Source organism: Aspergillus pseudoviridinutans (assembly GCF_018340605.1).
Source record: "Aspergillus pseudoviridinutans IFM 55266 DNA, scaffold_1, whole genome shotgun sequence".
NCBI classification, from domain to species: domain Eukaryota; kingdom Fungi; phylum Ascomycota; class Eurotiomycetes; order Eurotiales; family Aspergillaceae; genus Aspergillus; species Aspergillus pseudoviridinutans.
The window spans coordinates 1,719,262-1,735,705 of NW_025091281.1; the positions used below are offsets into that span (position 1 = coordinate 1,719,262).

At 52.3% G+C, this 16,444-nt stretch overlaps 7 protein-coding genes across 7 annotated transcripts; 2 read left to right on the forward strand and 5 right to left on the reverse strand.

The window, feature by feature from the left end:
• Window positions 1-63: 63 nt before the first annotated feature.
• Window positions 64-1,940, reverse strand: Asppvi_000612 (uncharacterized protein; the record flags this gene model as incomplete). Its single annotated transcript, XM_043296921.1, has 2 exons — window positions 64-333; window positions 396-1,940. The coding sequence occupies 2 exons, from the start codon at window positions 1,938-1,940 to the stop codon at window positions 64-66; spliced, it is 1,815 nt and encodes a 604-aa protein (XP_043152856.1).
• A 3,506-nt stretch (window positions 1,941-5,446) lies between these two features.
• On the forward strand, window positions 5,447-5,920 carry Asppvi_000613 (ATP synthase subunit C family protein; the record flags this gene model as incomplete). Its single annotated transcript, XM_043296922.1, has 1 exon — window positions 5,447-5,920. One exon carries the CDS (start codon window positions 5,447-5,449, stop codon window positions 5,918-5,920), a length of 474 nt encoding a protein of 157 aa, XP_043152857.1.
• A 1,825-nt stretch (window positions 5,921-7,745) lies between these two features.
• Asppvi_000614 (uncharacterized protein) lies at window positions 7,746-8,114 on the forward strand (the record flags this gene model as incomplete). Its single annotated transcript, XM_043296923.1, has 1 exon — window positions 7,746-8,114. The coding sequence occupies one exon, from the start codon at window positions 7,746-7,748 to the stop codon at window positions 8,112-8,114; it is 369 nt and encodes a 122-aa protein (XP_043152858.1).
• A 76-nt stretch (window positions 8,115-8,190) lies between these two features.
• Asppvi_000615 (uncharacterized protein) lies at window positions 8,191-10,512 on the reverse strand (the record flags this gene model as incomplete). Its single annotated transcript, XM_043296924.1, has 2 exons — window positions 8,191-10,353; window positions 10,399-10,512. The coding sequence occupies 2 exons, from the start codon at window positions 10,510-10,512 to the stop codon at window positions 8,191-8,193; spliced, it is 2,277 nt and encodes a 758-aa protein (XP_043152859.1).
• A 954-nt stretch (window positions 10,513-11,466) lies between these two features.
• dppIV (prolyl dipeptidyl peptidase DppIV) lies at window positions 11,467-13,820 on the reverse strand (the record flags this gene model as incomplete). Its single annotated transcript, XM_043296925.1, has 2 exons — window positions 11,467-13,758; window positions 13,815-13,820. 2 exons carry the CDS (start codon window positions 13,818-13,820, stop codon window positions 11,467-11,469), a joined length of 2,298 nt encoding a protein of 765 aa, XP_043152860.1.
• Window positions 13,821-14,828: 1,008 nt separating this feature from the next.
• On the reverse strand, window positions 14,829-15,162 carry ScwA (the record flags this gene model as incomplete). The annotated part of the gene is made up of 2 exons (XM_043296926.1): window positions 14,829-15,043; window positions 15,093-15,162. The coding sequence occupies 2 exons, from the start codon at window positions 15,160-15,162 to the stop codon at window positions 14,829-14,831; spliced, it is 285 nt and encodes a 94-aa protein (XP_043152861.1).
• A 501-nt stretch (window positions 15,163-15,663) lies between these two features.
• On the reverse strand, window positions 15,664-16,311 carry Asppvi_000618 (uncharacterized protein; the record flags this gene model as incomplete). The annotated part of the gene is made up of 1 exon (XM_043296927.1): window positions 15,664-16,311. The coding sequence occupies one exon, from the start codon at window positions 16,309-16,311 to the stop codon at window positions 15,664-15,666; it is 648 nt and encodes a 215-aa protein (XP_043152862.1).
• Window positions 16,312-16,444: the final 133 nt, after the last annotated feature.

Sequence of the window (16,444 nt, forward strand, 5' to 3'; positions counted from 1 at the left end):
CAAAGTACAGTCCATTAAACATATACGCGAAATATCTACAAGAAGAGGACTGAGCGGAGCAGACTACAGACGGAAGAAGGTCGACAGCGTAGGCGAGATCGACTGCTTCATCACGCTCGGTGGTTTGGACTCGGGGGCTGGCTTTGGGGTCCCCGGTCGAGACTGTTGCCGGTAGAACCGGAAGGACTGGGAGTCTGTGGGGGAGACGCCCCTGGCAGGCTCTGAGGTACTGCCACTGGACGCATAGTGCCGGCGTTCCTTGATGGGCCAGGTGGAGAGGCAGGCGCGGGGGAGGAGGCCCTGCCTTTCGGTGTCGGTCAGGGTGCACAGTGCCTGAGGAGTTAGTCCATTTACACAGGAGGAACTGGAGTAACCGGCGACTGGACTAAACTTACCCATCCATCGTCAAAGATCTGCTCCAAGCAGACCATCTGTCCCTCGCCAACCTGCAGCTGGCCGTCGCTGCGGGACACAAAGTTCATTTCGACGCGGTACACCTGCTTTGTCCACAGTTTTACCGACGGCGCTCGCCCGGAATGCGCGGGGCTTCCCTCCCGCGAGGTCTGTGGTGGTGGTGACCGCCGCTGGCATGGAGCTGTGGTGGACTGCGACGGCCACGGGCTCGACTCCCTGACAGCCTCCTGCTGTCGCTCGCCTTCTCCCGAGATACGGCCCGCCAGCGCGTCGACGCCGATCTCCGCGGGGTTACTCATGGCGACAGTGCCAGAAGAGACACTCTGCACCTTGACCAGGTCCAGATCATCGCTGATGTCGCATGGCGGCTGAAACTGATGCACATGCGGGTAGCTGTCGTAGGCGCACGCGTATGGGGTGCGACTGCTCATGGAGCTCCACGTTGAGGACGCGTTGTCTTTCTGCGGCGGTGGAGCCTGGGTTTTGAACGTTGCCGCTACTGTTTTGACCGTCGACGAACCGTTGGCGTATAGACCGGCGACAATCTTTTGCAGACGCGTCGGCGGCGGTGGGGGCATGTGCTCGAACTCCTGTGCAAAGATGTAGCCGTGGGAATAGCGGCTGCGCCTGTCGGGAGATTTTTTTTTACCCCGTAATGGTCTGACCTTGTCCGCTGCGAGAGTGAACAGATTGCTTCGTGTCTGGTTGTTGGAGTAAATGCTGCTGCTTCTGTCATTGATGGACGGCGACTTTTCCCTGCTGGCCTTGAATATCTCCGTTACATTGACCAGCGTGGAGGCGCTGCTTGTGTACAGATTTGACGCGAATCTGTACGCAGGATTTGGCTTCTCCGTCGGGGGCGGGGCCTCTTCGCCTCGGATGGCCCTCAGCAGCTTCCGCTTCTTGCGATGCAGCCACCAGAAGATCATCCCAATCAGCATGACCGCAAGGCTCAGGGTCGAGATGACAATCCCAGCTTGCGCGCCAGGGGTCATGTTCTCCCAGTGAAGGGCGGCGGAGGCTGTAGTGGAGGCGGAATTGGAGGCGCTGGTGGTGGAGCTAGGCTGGGTGGAGGTCGGCATCGAGGAGGTATGAAGGGTAGTAGGGATCGTAGAGTCGTAAGATGTGGTCGAGGATGGGGTGGACAAAGAGGCTGTTGTCGTGGTAGTCATCGTGATAACAAGTTGAAGCGGATGGTCGAAATGTCCTTGTCGCAGATCCAGGGGGGCTTCTGACGGAAGGGTCGCGGCTTTTACAACGGCGGCCTTGGGGTCGGGCAGGGTGTCTGTTATTGTTCCACGAAGCATTCCAGGGTCGGTCGAGCCCTGTGGGTCAAGCAATGCGTCTGCTGTCGCGATCGGCTTCGTCTCCGTGTTGCCAAGTTCATTGGGAGAATCTGCAGCGACAGCCAGTCGAACATTACCTGAATGGTACATGCCATCATCGTACGATCGCCCTGGGGCCTGTTGTGATGAAGCTTTTGAGCCCTGAGCTCCTACAGGGGGACTCGCAGTGACAGATGTCATGTTGATGGCGGTGGTGCAAGAAGGTTGGGGATAGAGTCCGGGCTCAGAAGCCAGCTCAGTCGCACCGGCATTATTATACTAGTGAATGAGATTGTTTGTTTATTTTGATGTTGAGACTTCGTCCTTTCAAGACGCCTATTAATAGTGTTGACGCTTTAATGCCAAAGGTTGGCCTATGCCCAGCGGATGACCTAAGCACAATGCGCCAAGAATGTTGTGGAAAAGCTGAAATGACGCCCCTGGATCGATCTGTATGTCAGCTCTTCATAAACTCAAAAGCCATGGGGCCTGCTATTGGAAGGTTACACCGAGGATCGAGTCGGACAGTGATGTAGAGGGACATTGTGCGTCAAGGGGTCGATCGGTGGAATGCGAAGCGTCGATAATGGAGGGAGAAGTGGATGAAATCGCTCACCATGGCCACTGACTCGTAGTCCGCAGAAGGCATGGAGATCAATGTATCTGTCAACAAGGGGGATGTGTCCGTTCGATCGGACCTTGTCCTCGGGGAGCAACTGGCTTTGATCATCCTCGCTCTTCATGGATAACATCAGATCCGTATCTGTGAAGCGTACTGTACCAGAAATCATCCTTTGGACTGTTCCACAAACAAGAGAATGTCTTCATCTGTATCACGCTAGCCCATACTTCCCCTAGAAAGATCTTTGATCAAGTTCCTTGAGTGGAGGACTATGAGTTTTGAACATGGTTTGCAGTGATGGAGGGTTGTTGGCTGAAGGGAGATAAGGTGCCAGCTGGGGAAGCAGCTTCTGATGGTCAGTCTGGGGTTTTGCCCGGGGAGCAGAAGGGTCGTAGGCAGAAAGTAGCGTGTTGTTGATGAGATTGTTTGATTTGTCATGGAATGCGCCGTTTCAGTCTGGCATTCCAGTGGCATCATAGCCAGACATTAGCCCTCGCCCTTGATTCAATCAACTAGGCAATAGCGCACTAAGAGAGCAATGGCAGCCATTTCCAATTGACTACGGTCTAGAATAATGTTAGTGGTCATGAATGCAGTGATTACCACAGAGTTGGCAGACGTACAATGCATATCAAACATCCTTTTGTGACTGCTTTAGCTCATGACTACCTCATTGAGGGAGGTGTCTGAAGCCAGAGGGATCATATAAAAGTCGAAGAATGAGACCTAGAGGTGATGAGTTTGATTATTAGTCTCCCATGTTGGCATCATGATCTTTGTCTTCTACTACTGATGTTCCGGTACGTCAGGTGTCGAATGTGTTGATATAGATGGAGCAAGAGAAGCATAATTATCCGTCTTTTGACACTTGTAGTAGTTGCATCTGCTGATCTAATATGGGTCTCTGGAACCATCTAAATAGACTGAATGGTTAAATTAAACATCTGTTGTTAGTAGGTGTCATTGTGGTTCCATGATCTTATCCTATCTGGTATCATAGTCAAGATCCAGCCGAAAATATATAACCGACTTCATACTGTTTTGAAGCACCATCCCAAGAATAACGCTAGTACGTTTCCTATACACTATAACAAGGACACTAATTACTGTACGGAGTAATTGAGTCAATATCTAGATATTAATTATCCGGATGAAAACCAACTGTTGACTAGTAATATAATCATAAGGTCGGCTAAAGACCTTGCCAATGGTACTTTGATTGCAATCTTATGATGTCAATTAGCATCGTCTACTACTTCATGGTAGTACGAGCAATAATTTTGTACTCCGTAGCAGATAAAATATACTATGCAGCTTCTTTAAATCGATATATCTGCTGCTGCCGAATTGTGACCTCGGCTGAAGCTTCCGCAGCAATCCAAAACAGGTAATAAGCTGCCTAGCTGCCTCAGGCACAAGCAGTCCGATTCATTCCGATCGAAGTCACCAATACCATAGCAATAAACCACTCTCTAGTATCAGAAATATCTTGAATATTTACAGCTCAAATGCTGCAATTCATACATCATGATCTATCGAATATCAATATACTCCAACACCTGTACTCATGTAGGTAGATATTCTTGAAAAGCGTTGAGCGATCATCGGAGAAAGTCGGCAGAGTCGGTAGCTTTAAGAGCATTAAAGGAATGCCATCCCTGTACGCACATGGGCGCATGCTTCAAGCACTGGCAGGGAATAATTACAGTGATCGATTACGTAACGCTGCATATGCAATTGCCAGGTCATGATGATCAGCTGCCGGAAAATGAGGCTGAGAGGTGAGGCTACCTGCAGGACGCTACTGCTAATTTCCTCCTTTTCAACATCACAGTATCAATTGATCAGTGTTTGATATTCAGAAGCTCTGTAGATAGGTTTGGTAATGGCAAGAGATTGATATCAACTGTTTTAGCGACAACATGTAGCTACCATGTCCTCCATGGTGCGGTAACTGTCGGTGACCTCAGGATGATCTATCCGCAGAAATTTCCGGCTAAAACAACGGAGGATTCTAGCCTGCTTCGGAGAAAGGCGAAACAGGGCGAACCCTCTGATGTATCCAGGGATATATAACCCGTGCAGCTCCCTCGGATGAGTCGCATTCGACCTCTCGATTCTGGTCACTACAGAGGCCACTTTGCACGCCAGAGCTGGGTGAGCTGCTCAGGACCAGCCTTGTTCTCAATTTTCAACAGGTGGGAGCAGCAAACCAGTCGGTGAGACATTGGGCAGTTTCCCTCGGAACAAGAAGACTATTTTTCCCTCCAGCCGAAACCAGTGGCTGCTCTCTTCCTGTTCTGGCTGATTCTGGCGTGCAAACTCCGGTTCTGGTGGAGCCGCAGCCCGAATCGGCCCGGTTTTATTGACTCCGACACGGCGGCCTGCTTTGATGGCGCTTATGATTGGCGGAGAGCTCTGGATCGGGTGGACCGACCCAAATTATCGGACCCATAATTCGATCCACAGCACGAGAAAAAAAATTCGTCATCCATCCTGCTGCTGCCAGCTCCAGCTCTGCTCTCCTTTTGTTCTGCCAGTCTTTTGGCAATTGCTTTGATTTATGGTCAATGACTCAATTGACACTAAATAGTGTGTAGTAAGATAGCAATACGGAGTAAATCTGTGCTACTTCAATTGTAGAGTCAAGTGGATGGATCACGATGGTTAGTCTTGTGGACTCGACGGAGCTGGCGGCCTGCAAGGACCCTGGGTAATTGGCTGTACCAGGACAAATGCCACCTTGGCCATAACCCGGACGAACCCGATAAGTCCATCCGGAGTGGGAAGGCCAGGTAGGTTGTCTGGTCGATGAGGGAATGAAACAGAGAAGATACCTGGTCAGGTAATCTTGTAGATAGGGCTTCCCAACGCACTAAGACCGACTGGTGAAAATTCGGCATGGAAGTATTTATGTCCTAGATGGGTCTCTGGGTAATCCTGCCCTCCCGCCTTTTTCTCCCCCCAAAAGCTCTCCCAGCTCTCCTTTTCCTTTCTCTCCTCTTTTTTTTCCTTTCTCCTCCCACACACTCCATCTGACCTTCATTGAGACCATCTCATCTCAACACCACCACAAAAAATCACAATGGCCTCCTCTCGTGTCTTTGCCTCTCGCCTGGCCTCCCAGATGGCCGCAACCACCAAGGTTGCCCGCCCTGCCGCTCGTCTGCAGCTGGCTCCCAAGCGGACCTTCACCACCCAGAGAAAGACCGCCATCCCCATGACCCCCTTCCAGACCGTCAAGCGTCAGCAGCCCAGCCTCATCCAGGCCAACGCTCGCCAGGTCTTCGCCAACGTCCAGTCCCGCCGCCAGTACTCCTCTGAAATCGCCGACGCCATGGTCCAGGTCTCCCAGAACATGGGTATGGGCTCTGCCGCCATCGGTCTCGGTGGTGCCGGTATCGGTATCGGTCTCGTCTTCGGTGCCCTCCTCCTCGGTGTCTCCCGCAACCCTGCTCTGCGTGGTCAGCTCTTCTCCTACGCCATTCTGGGTTTCGCCTTCGTCGAAGCCATCGGTCTGTTCGACCTGATGGTTGCCATGATGTGCAAGTACGTCTAAACGTGACCTCTATGGTCAAGGATGTGCACGTCGCCTGGATTTGAACGAAACGAATCGAATCGAAAAAATTCCTGCCGTACGACTGCATGTCTGTGATGAAATCAAGACCGAAACTTCTTGCTTTCAACTTCTCCGTCCGGCGTTGTGTGCGTTGGCTCGGGGGGTGTGTGTTTTAGAGGTAATTTGTGGTGGTCTTTTTGATATATCATGTACTACTTTTCCGCCAGCAATCATCCCAATCAAATAAACTGTACATATAGAGTTTAAAATGGCCACTCACCTGGGAGCTCCTCACTTTTCTTCGTATTCCATCCAGTAGACTAGGACTAAATCTGGGGAAGCTTGACACTCACTTGTAGTGTCTCGGTAAAGAAAGTGGAACATTCCTCATGGAGTCAAATGCCATGGTGGATAAGCCTGGCGCTCCCCGGCTTCATCCCAGCTACTCTACTGTCAATACAGACAATTAGCATTCAAAACCTCTCCCGTCATTTTGAATATATTATTCTCGTAAGAAATGATTCAGTGCATCAATTGCGTTGCGTCAGCTGTCTGTTCAGTTTGACTGGAATCAGCCGTGCGCGCGGTCAATCGACTTGGCAATCCGGATCACAAACGAACTCACCACCTTGTTTGCTACCAGCCAAAAATTAGTCGGAAATGGATACATACAGGTCGCAGGACGCATATGCAATGAATGTGATAGCTCAGCTCAATTGATACAGCATCATCAACAAAGTACAGGACTAGTCTACGCAGAATCCCGACAGCGACCTCCTAATTGCATTAGAGCTTGCCAGTTGCCGAGTCACCGCCTGCAACGGGAGCAGGGTACCTTCGGACGACGGGCAGGCCTCATTTCCGATTCGATGCGAGATCGGGAAGTCGTGGCTGTCTGCAGCAATTGCCGGGTATTTTCTAGTGTACTCTACCAGTCATATGCGAGGGAGGTTCAGCTGAAGAATGAGTGCATATTTCTTATGCACGCGTTTCTGCTTATGTACTCCGAAAGGGGTGGAATGGGATATTCTACGCGTTGTTATGGTAATGGTTGTCATGTGATATACCACGAGAGGATAGGATGAAGGGATGGAAATATCAAGAAAGGTAAGTTGTAGATCAGGGTGAAGTATCTGGGGCTATATAGTAGAGAATAGAGTCAATCGTGGTGGTGGGACGAGAGTCGGCACTGTAGACCATCGATGTATATTGGCGTGACTGGTTATAGATGGATCAAGGTTGATATTGACTTCAGAGTAGACAATTGCACTCTTCGAGGAATTAATCCCGTAGTGAATAGTGATATATATTCTCCCATATCACCTCTGACTTGCATACGTGACTGGTATCAAAAAAGGCCAAGGTCGACGTGAAGCACTTACATGCTCTAGGCCACTCCATACTGACATCTCTCAGCGATAGATTTCAAGAATACCTCAACCATCACTTCATGACACCTATAGCTCTCCCATACTTGTCTTAACTAACCCATAACATGATGGTGATGGTGATGTGATACCCCACACTCCGCACTCCACAGTAACGGGCACTCCCGGGATGAGATGATGGCCTTTATCAACAGTTCCAATACTCAACAATACTAGGAAGAAACGGAAGACAATTGAAAAGAAACATGTCCATATCATGAATCCCTTTACATATCCCAACCCTCTCCGACTACCACAAACCCCTGCCGAAAAGTCACCAAGCAGCTGACTAACCATACCGGGAAATCATTCTTCCTTCCAGGTACAGTCGGAGTCTAAGCCATCAAGACGCAAGTGACGTGGAGTCGACTTCGTCCAAGCTAACAACATAGATAGACATGACCCTCGCCTCCCTCATACCATCGCTTACATCGCTCAAAGGCCCAGGAGAGTCGAAGCCAACACCCCTCTACACCCCCGAGTCCGTCCCGCGCATCAAAAACGCCAAACGGCTGAGCACCATCCGCCGGAAACAGCTTCTCGAGGCTGCGGCGCGAGAATACGATGATCCGCCGCCGCCGCCGGGGCTGGGGGAGTGCTGTGGGAGCTCGTGCGATCCGTGCGTGAATGATCTCTGGCGGGAGGAATTGGCGTGTTGGAGGGAGAGGTGGGGGGACGACGCTGTTGAAAAGAAATCAAAGACGGGGGAGGAAGGGAATAAAGAGCAAGGGTGTGGGCAGCGCATGCCGGGGAGCTTTGACTGGTAGCATAGTACGTTACTGGACTGTAAATATCATGACGCATGACGCATAGATTGATAGAGCTAGCTATGATTGCAATTGCTTATTTGACAATTTCTACCTGACTTCCCTGAGGGACCCTGGCTTCATATTCCAGTGCCAATCGGATCTCCTTGCCCGGCTGCAACTTCAACATCCACTTGACCTCGCCGTTCTTGGCCAGTGATACGCTCCCGCTGCCCTTCTCCATCGCCATCTTCACCTGATCGCCTTCCTTTTCCAGCCCCCTCGGCTCGAGGATCTGCACACGCAGCTTATCATCATCGCTTAGCGGTACCTGCTCGGACACAATCAGGTCAACCGCAATGCTCTTGGTGTTCTTCACCCAGCAGGTCCGTCGAAAGACGGCCGTGTGCTCCTTGCTGAAGAAGCCGCCTCCGACGCGGCGGACGGACGGCTTCGCGTACGTCACCAGGATAGACGGATCGACACCTAAGGAGATATTGAAGGCATCGTTCGGCGCGCAGTTGGGCAAGCTGGTTGTTCCCAGGAAGGTGCCGTCGACTGTCATGCCCGCTCGGCCGCGGAGGATGGTCACAGAGGATGTATTCTGGATGCGGGCGCGAAGGAAGGCCGCCGCGCGGATCTTGGGCACGATGATGTGGGTGAGAGTCATGGACTTTAGGTCCAGCTCGGCCAGCACGTGCCGTCTATGCACGCTGGACGGCACCAGCGTACGCCGACCTGGAAGATCGTACGTCGTAGTCAATCCGTAGTCTTGTTTGACGGAGTCCTGGTGCTCCAGACTGGCGGCCGCAAGGGTTTGGCTATCCTCGTCATCGTCCTCTTCATCGTCGTCGCCTTCGTTGTCGGTGTTCAAGCCGTCGGTGTTCAAGCCGGCGGTGTTGGAGTATAAGGTCCCAAATGGGGATGCTGCCGGTCCTTGTGCCGACATGGCCATCCCGAACGCAGGTCTTTGTGCCGACATGGCCATCCCGAACCCAGATGCAGGTAGGCTATCCAACCTCTCTCCCCGCTCAGTCACCCGCTCGATCGGAGCCTGTTGCTGATTTTGTATTTGCTGTTGTGCGCTTGAAGAGCCAAACAAGACGGTTTGAGCGCCCGGGCGCGGTGGACCAAACAGTGAGCCGGGGGCAAAGCGCTGTTGATCTGCCTTTTGCATTTCCGCAAACGATTGTTTAAGTAACTTTGCGTGAGCCTGGAGGGGCTGGCCAGGTTCGTCGAGGCTGCGCAAGATGTTGTTCCATGAAGGCTGTTCTGCGTTGTTGGGATCCAACTTGATATGCCAGCCCTGCAATTGAGGAATGCGCTCCTCCAGCCCCGAAAAGGAAGCCTGGGAGGTGGACAAAGTGATCTGGGAGTCGCGCCATGTCTCGGAGCAGGTGTTGTGAAACTCGGCGCGGTAGGTCAGACGAGCAGACGAAGAAGGAGTGCTAATCCTGAGATCATAGCGAGAAAGCCAGCGAGGACCGGGAATCACATATGTCAGACGCAGTGTCACGTCCATAACATCGGTGCTACTTCCGGCCTTTTCCACGATCGAGCTGCGACGGCTCGATCCTGGAGTCATCATCGAGTGACTGTCGAGATGGACCACGACCTGACTAACGGTATGGGTCCAGAACCGCCTTCGCTCGTTTTGCAACTGCTGCTGCTTCCTCCTTTTTTCTTCGCGCTCCCGCAGGCGCTTCTTGCGCTCTTTGCGAACATCCTTCAGAGCAGCCTCCTTAGCTTTGTTATACGTGGTTTCCAGTCGTTCTCGCTTTCGATTGAGTCGCTCTAGGTTTTCCTCGGCCTCTCGTATTTCCACTGTCGACTTGTGGTGACGTTCGCATTCGACCGAGTGCTGCTGGACGTAAAGCTGGAGGAAATCATTCAGCTTCGCCGCGTCCGCATTCTCCATGCTCAATTTCTTCCCGTAGCCCTCCATCATATTCGAAACGGCGACAGACATGGATTGATTGCCGCGCGCTTTGGCGAGAGCAGCCTCAACCTCTGCGATTTCTTTTCGTACCGCCTGAAGTTCCGAATCGTCGATGTCAAAATCTTCATCCGAGTCGGTTTCTAATGCCTCACTGGACTCATTGTCCGACTCTTCAGGGTAGACATCCTCGAAATTCTCGCGGCGAGGAACTTTGTCGGTCTGGATGTCGGTGATGGTTGCTGAACCGGAGCCGTCGACACGGATGGAATCCGGGTCAACCAGAGGATCGAGCCCAAGGATGGTAATTTCATTCTGGCCGGGCTGTACAAATTAGTATACATATTAGAAATCGCAGAAAGCACTTACCTGGATAGTAGTCTGGATTTCGCGAACCACAGTCGCTCTGAGCGGAGTCAGAGTGACCGATTTGGTGGGAAGGTCAGATACCAGAATCTCGGCCGTTGACACAGAAAGAGACATTTTCACAACAGCTTATTATTAGATACACATTTCAAGTCGCTCGAGTGAATTCGTGGAATTTAAATACCGTTGTGGCCGCCTGGCGGGGGAGCCTCGTCCGCTAGGCCCCCCTCATAGCCACTTTCAGTGCTGCCTTGTCTCTCTCTGCCTATCAAACGAGCCATAGACAGATTTGACGGAGCAAATCGACCCGCTAGTGCTGTCTAACGTTGGATCGTGATCGAAATTTCGGTTATTATTATTGATGAATAGCATAAGCTTAAGCTGCCTATGATGATCAGACGCGTCGCTGGGATGCTGCATGGCCGAAGACTCTGTAAGCTGGCTTCGCAAACTAATTCATGGTCGCAAAGTCCCGAATCTACTTAGACGAGAGGAATCGATGGTAGCTGAACATTCACCTTCCTATAGAATCGCTCTGAACGTATCAATCAAGACTGAATGGTCTTTTCATTTTCCAGAGGTTTTGTCGAGCTGATTGCCCCTTTGGGATAACACTTCCCGGTCTAACTTCATTGAGGTTAGTCTCTGTCGACACATTGCCCGTTTGGGAACGACACCAACTACCTTGCACCTAAGCTGACGAGAACATACAGTCAATGAGAGTCATACCGATAGATGGCGACCAGGTACGCGTCCGAAACCACGGAATCTCTAGACATGATCATCATGCTAACTCAATTTTCTAGCAAAGAGTCCAGGCTGGTGGCTTACAGCCCTGTGGATGCTCACTCATGCCAGAAGTTGGGTGGGAGATATGCCTCCTCAACTGTGCACATCCACAGCGGCTGATTTAAGACTTGGAAAGGATGTACTGCCTCCGCCTTGCACCTAGACTTGTTACAGGAACGGAGCACTAGACATATTTGGGCTCTATAAGATGCGCAAGTGAAATTGGACACGATTGCTGCCATGTCTAAGCCCAACGTGCATACGTGCATACATGAGTTCTATCTACAGAACCGACTTCTTACTCCACTGATGCGCCTCGCCCTTGTCCTTCCTCTTCTTCTCCTCATACAGCCTCTTGGACAATTGCCGATACAAGAACACATTCCCCCCATGGTACCTGATCCCATGATCTGAGTCGGTAAACCACTGCACCTGCAGCTTCTCCGGCGTCACCCCCGACCCAACAAGCGTGTCCACCAGCGCCGCCGCATTCTGGAAATGCACATTATCATCGCCCGTCCCATGCTGGATCAGCAGCCCGCCACGCACATTCTTGTACCCCGCCACCTTCCGGATCGCACTGGCATTGTACCCTGCCGCGTTGCTCTCCAGCGTCTTCATATACCGCTCCGTGTACATCGAGTCATAGAACCGCCAGTCCGAGACCGGAGCGGTCTGCACACCAAGCGAGAACGCCCCGCTGTCGGTCTCGATGACTTTGCCCGTCAGATAGCCGCCGAAACTCCACCCCCAGATGGCAATGTGGTCTGCGTCGACAAAGGGGAGCTTGGCGGCCTGCTGCGCGGCGAAGACCTGGTCCGCCGCTTCGAGCTCGCCGAGCCGGCTGGTGACTTGGCATCGGAACGCGCGGCCCTTGTACCCCGTGCCGCGGTTGTCGACCGTCCAGGTGATGTATTCGAGCTCGGGGTCTGAGGCGATGTAGGCCTTGAAGTCGAGGGCTTGCCAGGCTTTGGAGACCTCTTGCGCGCCGGGCCCGCCGTAGGGTGTGAAGAGGACGGGGTATTTCTTCTCGGGGGAGAACTTGACCGGAAGGCGCTGCATGACGTTGAGGGTTTCGCCGCTGGGAAGGGCCAGCTCGAAGTAGGTGATGTTAGGCAGGGTGTATTGTTTTAGGGCGTCGAGCACGGCCGCGTTGCTGGTGATGGTGCGCAGGGGCGCGGTGGAGTTGATGGCGTAGAGGTCCTGGTAGGGCACGTCGGGCCCGCGGTAGGAGAGGATGTAGTATCCACCCTGCGAGGAGAAGGAGGCGGACCAAACGGCGGGGACCGTGTCGTCGACTAAGGGGGTGATGGCCATCGTCTTCCAAGAGACGGAGTAGAGATGGCGCTCGGTGCTGTGGTGTTTGGTCGAGAGAAAGTAGACCAGCTGGCGCGGCTTGTCGATGCTGAGGATGCCGGTCACTTCCCACTCGCCCTTGGTCAGGGCGATGGGCTCGCCACCGGCGACAGGGAACAGCCAGAGATGCGCCCAGCCGGACTGGTCGGAGATGTCGATGTAGTACTCCTCCTTGGACTCGCCGATAGGCCCGATATACGCCATGGACAGCAGATTATCGAGCCACCCGTCTGTACCGTCGCGTTCATTGACGATCTTGGTCCTGAGCGATGCCACATCCACAGCGACGACCTTTTGCCGATCCTGCACGCGGTTGAACGCCTTGACAGCTACGATGTCATGCGTCTCCGTCAACCACGCCACCTCACCGATGATCAACTCTTTCGCATCAAACGCATCGATCAGCACGGGCGTCCGCTCTCCGGTGCAAAGCTCCAGCAGGTTCAGCTCCACGGTGGGATTCGTCTGCGACACCTTGGGATAACGTAGCTCCAGCTCGCGAGGGTACGGCGGCGCGATCTCCTCATTGTCCATGTAGTACGGCACGGTGAAGGTGGGGACGCCCGTCTCGTTGAACCGCAGGAAGGCGAGGTACGCGCCGTCCGGCGAGAACCACAGCGCAAAGCGGTCTCCCAGGATCTCCTCCTCATAGATCCAGTCCGGGACGCCATTGAAGAGATCAGGCCCGCCGTCGTCAGTAATCTGGCTGGTCGAGGCATTGGTCCAGACGAAGACGTCGTTGCCGCGGACAAAGGCGATGGCGTCGCCAGTGGGACTCCACTGTGCGTACTGGATGTCGCCTGACTGGTCTGGAGCTAGGGGCCTCAGATTCATCGACTGCACGTCCTGGATAAAGTAGTCGGCAAAGTACGAGTGGCGGTATTGCTTGGTGTAGTTGGTGGCCCAGAGCACCGAGGAGAGATTGGGATGGATCCAGTAGCTGTAGGCGTCCTTGGGCACTTTGTCCGCAGGGACGAGCGTTTGGGTGTGGTTGGTGACGATGCTCTGGATTTTCAGACTGCCATCCTGGTCTTGGTAAACGTAGTCTCCATCCTCGGAGGTGGAAATCCACTCGACCGAAATGGATGAGGGGGAGATGGCTCGCTTGACGACCGTCTCATTGAAGGTCAGTCGTTTCTTGCCGCTTCCAGTGGGGGCATATGGGCGACGTGGGACGTCAATGGCAGCAGCGCAGCCGATCAGAAGAAGAATCGACCACTAATTGTCATTGTCAGCTATTTGCATTCTCCATTTCTGTATGATAAAGTACATACCTTCATTTTGATTGCGGCTGGCGACAGGGCGAGCTACTTTGCCTGGCTACCCCGACCTTAAATATGGGGAATGACCCCGCATACCAGAGCCAAGATGATTGTATCATTTTAATCCCGACGGAGAATACCCAAGAGATAGCTCTTGAGCACGATATCTACCATTCAAATTGTCTGATTTCGCCCGCCAAGCAAACAATTGTAGACGGACGATGGCTATCAGCGGAGTAGGCCCTTAGCGCTGTAACCCAAGACTGAGCAGATGGACAACAAGGAACTGACAGGKAATTTGTCGTTATTGATTGGTCTGCAATGTTATTATCGTTATTTTGTCCTTTGGTATGTCTTACTCGACAGTTCCTACATGCTGCAAAGCAATTATTGGCCTCTTCCACATTCTATCTATACCGAATTCGTCTGTATAGGATCAGCATGTATTCTACTATGTCTACATTTTGACTCATTTCCATTCATGAGTATGTTTGATTAACTGGAAGGTGTATTTTGGTACCTTTTTCATAGTTGAATGAGACTGATTGACTGTATTACGAAGCAAGGCACGGAATAAGACGGGAATTAAGTTTCATAGAAAGATACTGGGCTTCCTGGTTGGTATGAAAGGGCTGTTTGCACATTGCATGATTCAAAGATCTGCTTCAAGTTCTGCACCTTCATTGATATTGTGTAAATCCATTATAATTGTTTTTATTGAAGGTTATAGAATTATTGGTGGTAGTCAGTGTTGCGCCGAACTCCTACTGTGTCCAACTCAAAGTCACATACTGATCTACAGGTTCAACTCATTCTGTTGACAGTCAAAGTCATTTCTCTTATTACTAGATTGTGTCCACCGTGAAGAGAAGCCAGAAGCCTATCTCACTTTCACCATAACCGCCCCATTGCGACCTAATTACACATCGAATCAGCATCCACTCGTCTCGATCTACCAACACCATTAGCATTAGACGTGATCGCCCGCCAGGCACAGACTACATACCTTTCGTACAAGACCTTCATCTAAAAAGGCGGCAATGCGCCCTTGGGGGCAACCTGGTCTGCTTCGCCAAGCGCAGCAACGTTGAACGGGCCATCCACGGTGTGATGGTTGTTGACGCCGCCCTCGAGCAAACCGTTGGCGACGTTGTTGTCCTTGATGGAGATGTCGACGTCCACGGGAACTGTAGTATCTGCGACATTAAGGCCGAGGACACCATTGTTATTGGATTGGGGGCCTGGTCCGTTAGTTGAGTGGGTTACTCTGTGGGGTTTGATGAGACGTACGAACGACAGGAGGGGCAGCCACGGCGATACCGGCAACGGCGAGGAGGGAGAGGATGGTAGAGAACTGCATTTTGGAGTTGGATTTGGCTTGGAGGTTGAGAGATGAGAACGTATGTTGAGATGAGAGACGAGCGCTGATGATGATGACGGAGAAGGCTCGATTGTTCAGACCTTTTATATCTTTGTTGGCAGGCGGACGGCTTGTTTATCTTCTACTCAGACGAGATGATGCTGTATGAGCTGATGCTCATGTATGTATACAGTAAGGCGCTCTCAACTGATCATCCATATTATGCATGGTCCGATGGTGGCGTAGAAGCAAGGGTCTCACATTGTGATCTCACATCCGGGTACTGCTTTGTTTCAGGCCGATCCCTCGACAAAGCTTATTTCAAGCTATCAGTGCTCTTGTACTGGTTCCCTGCACGGGATAAAGTATTTCTGGTGCTTTGCTTGGAACTGCAAGGACAAGCGACTCTATGTACATCTCCTCGCATCGTCAATCGTCGTCACTCACATCCCAACCATACTCTTGCATCCATCCCGAGACGATCCCAAACCTGCTTCACATCTATCGAGTAATAGCCTTCCTCAAAAAATCCGCCAAGATCATAACCTTCTCCCCGCTCTTCAACGTCTCCGGGTACCGTGGCTCCGTCTTCCAGTGCACGTACCCCCGTCGCGTATACCAATCCGCATTGCACATCACCGGCGCAGTCTCCCCCCACGTCTCCCACAGCGCACGTTTCTCAGGCCAGTCCTCGTAGAAATAGCGCCTACTCATCGCATTGACCGTCACAAAGCGGCAGGCCGGACTCCCCCACGGCTCCTGGCTCGCCATCCCCTCGACCAGATCCATGACTCTCCCCCCGAGACCATTACGGCGGTACTCTGGCAGGATAAAAAAGGTCTGGATCGTCAGAACGGATTTGTCGGCGCAAGCCAGTCCGGGATCTGGAGGGTCCGCATAGGCGTCCAGGGATATGTGGCCTGCGCGAATAGTGCGTTTCTCATCTGCCTGGTCGTCTGCATTGTCCCTTGGAGAAGATTGGGCGGGAAGTGTGATCCAAAAGAACGATTTCAGCTTTTGGTCTTGCTTCTCGCGCCATGCGAGGATCTTGCTGTCTTCCGCGTCCCAGCCGCATTGGACGCGCTGGGCCTGCAGCTCGGCGTACTCGGTTGGATTGTGCAGGTTGATGGGGACCAGGGTACAGGCCATGGTGGCTCTTGGCTTTTTTGATTTTCCTTGTGAGAGGATTATCACTGTGCGTCAAGATATGTACTCTACGCGAGGATTTGGCTTGCCAATTGTGTGCTTACTAGAGTGAGACAAGTATGAGTCATCCGCGTGT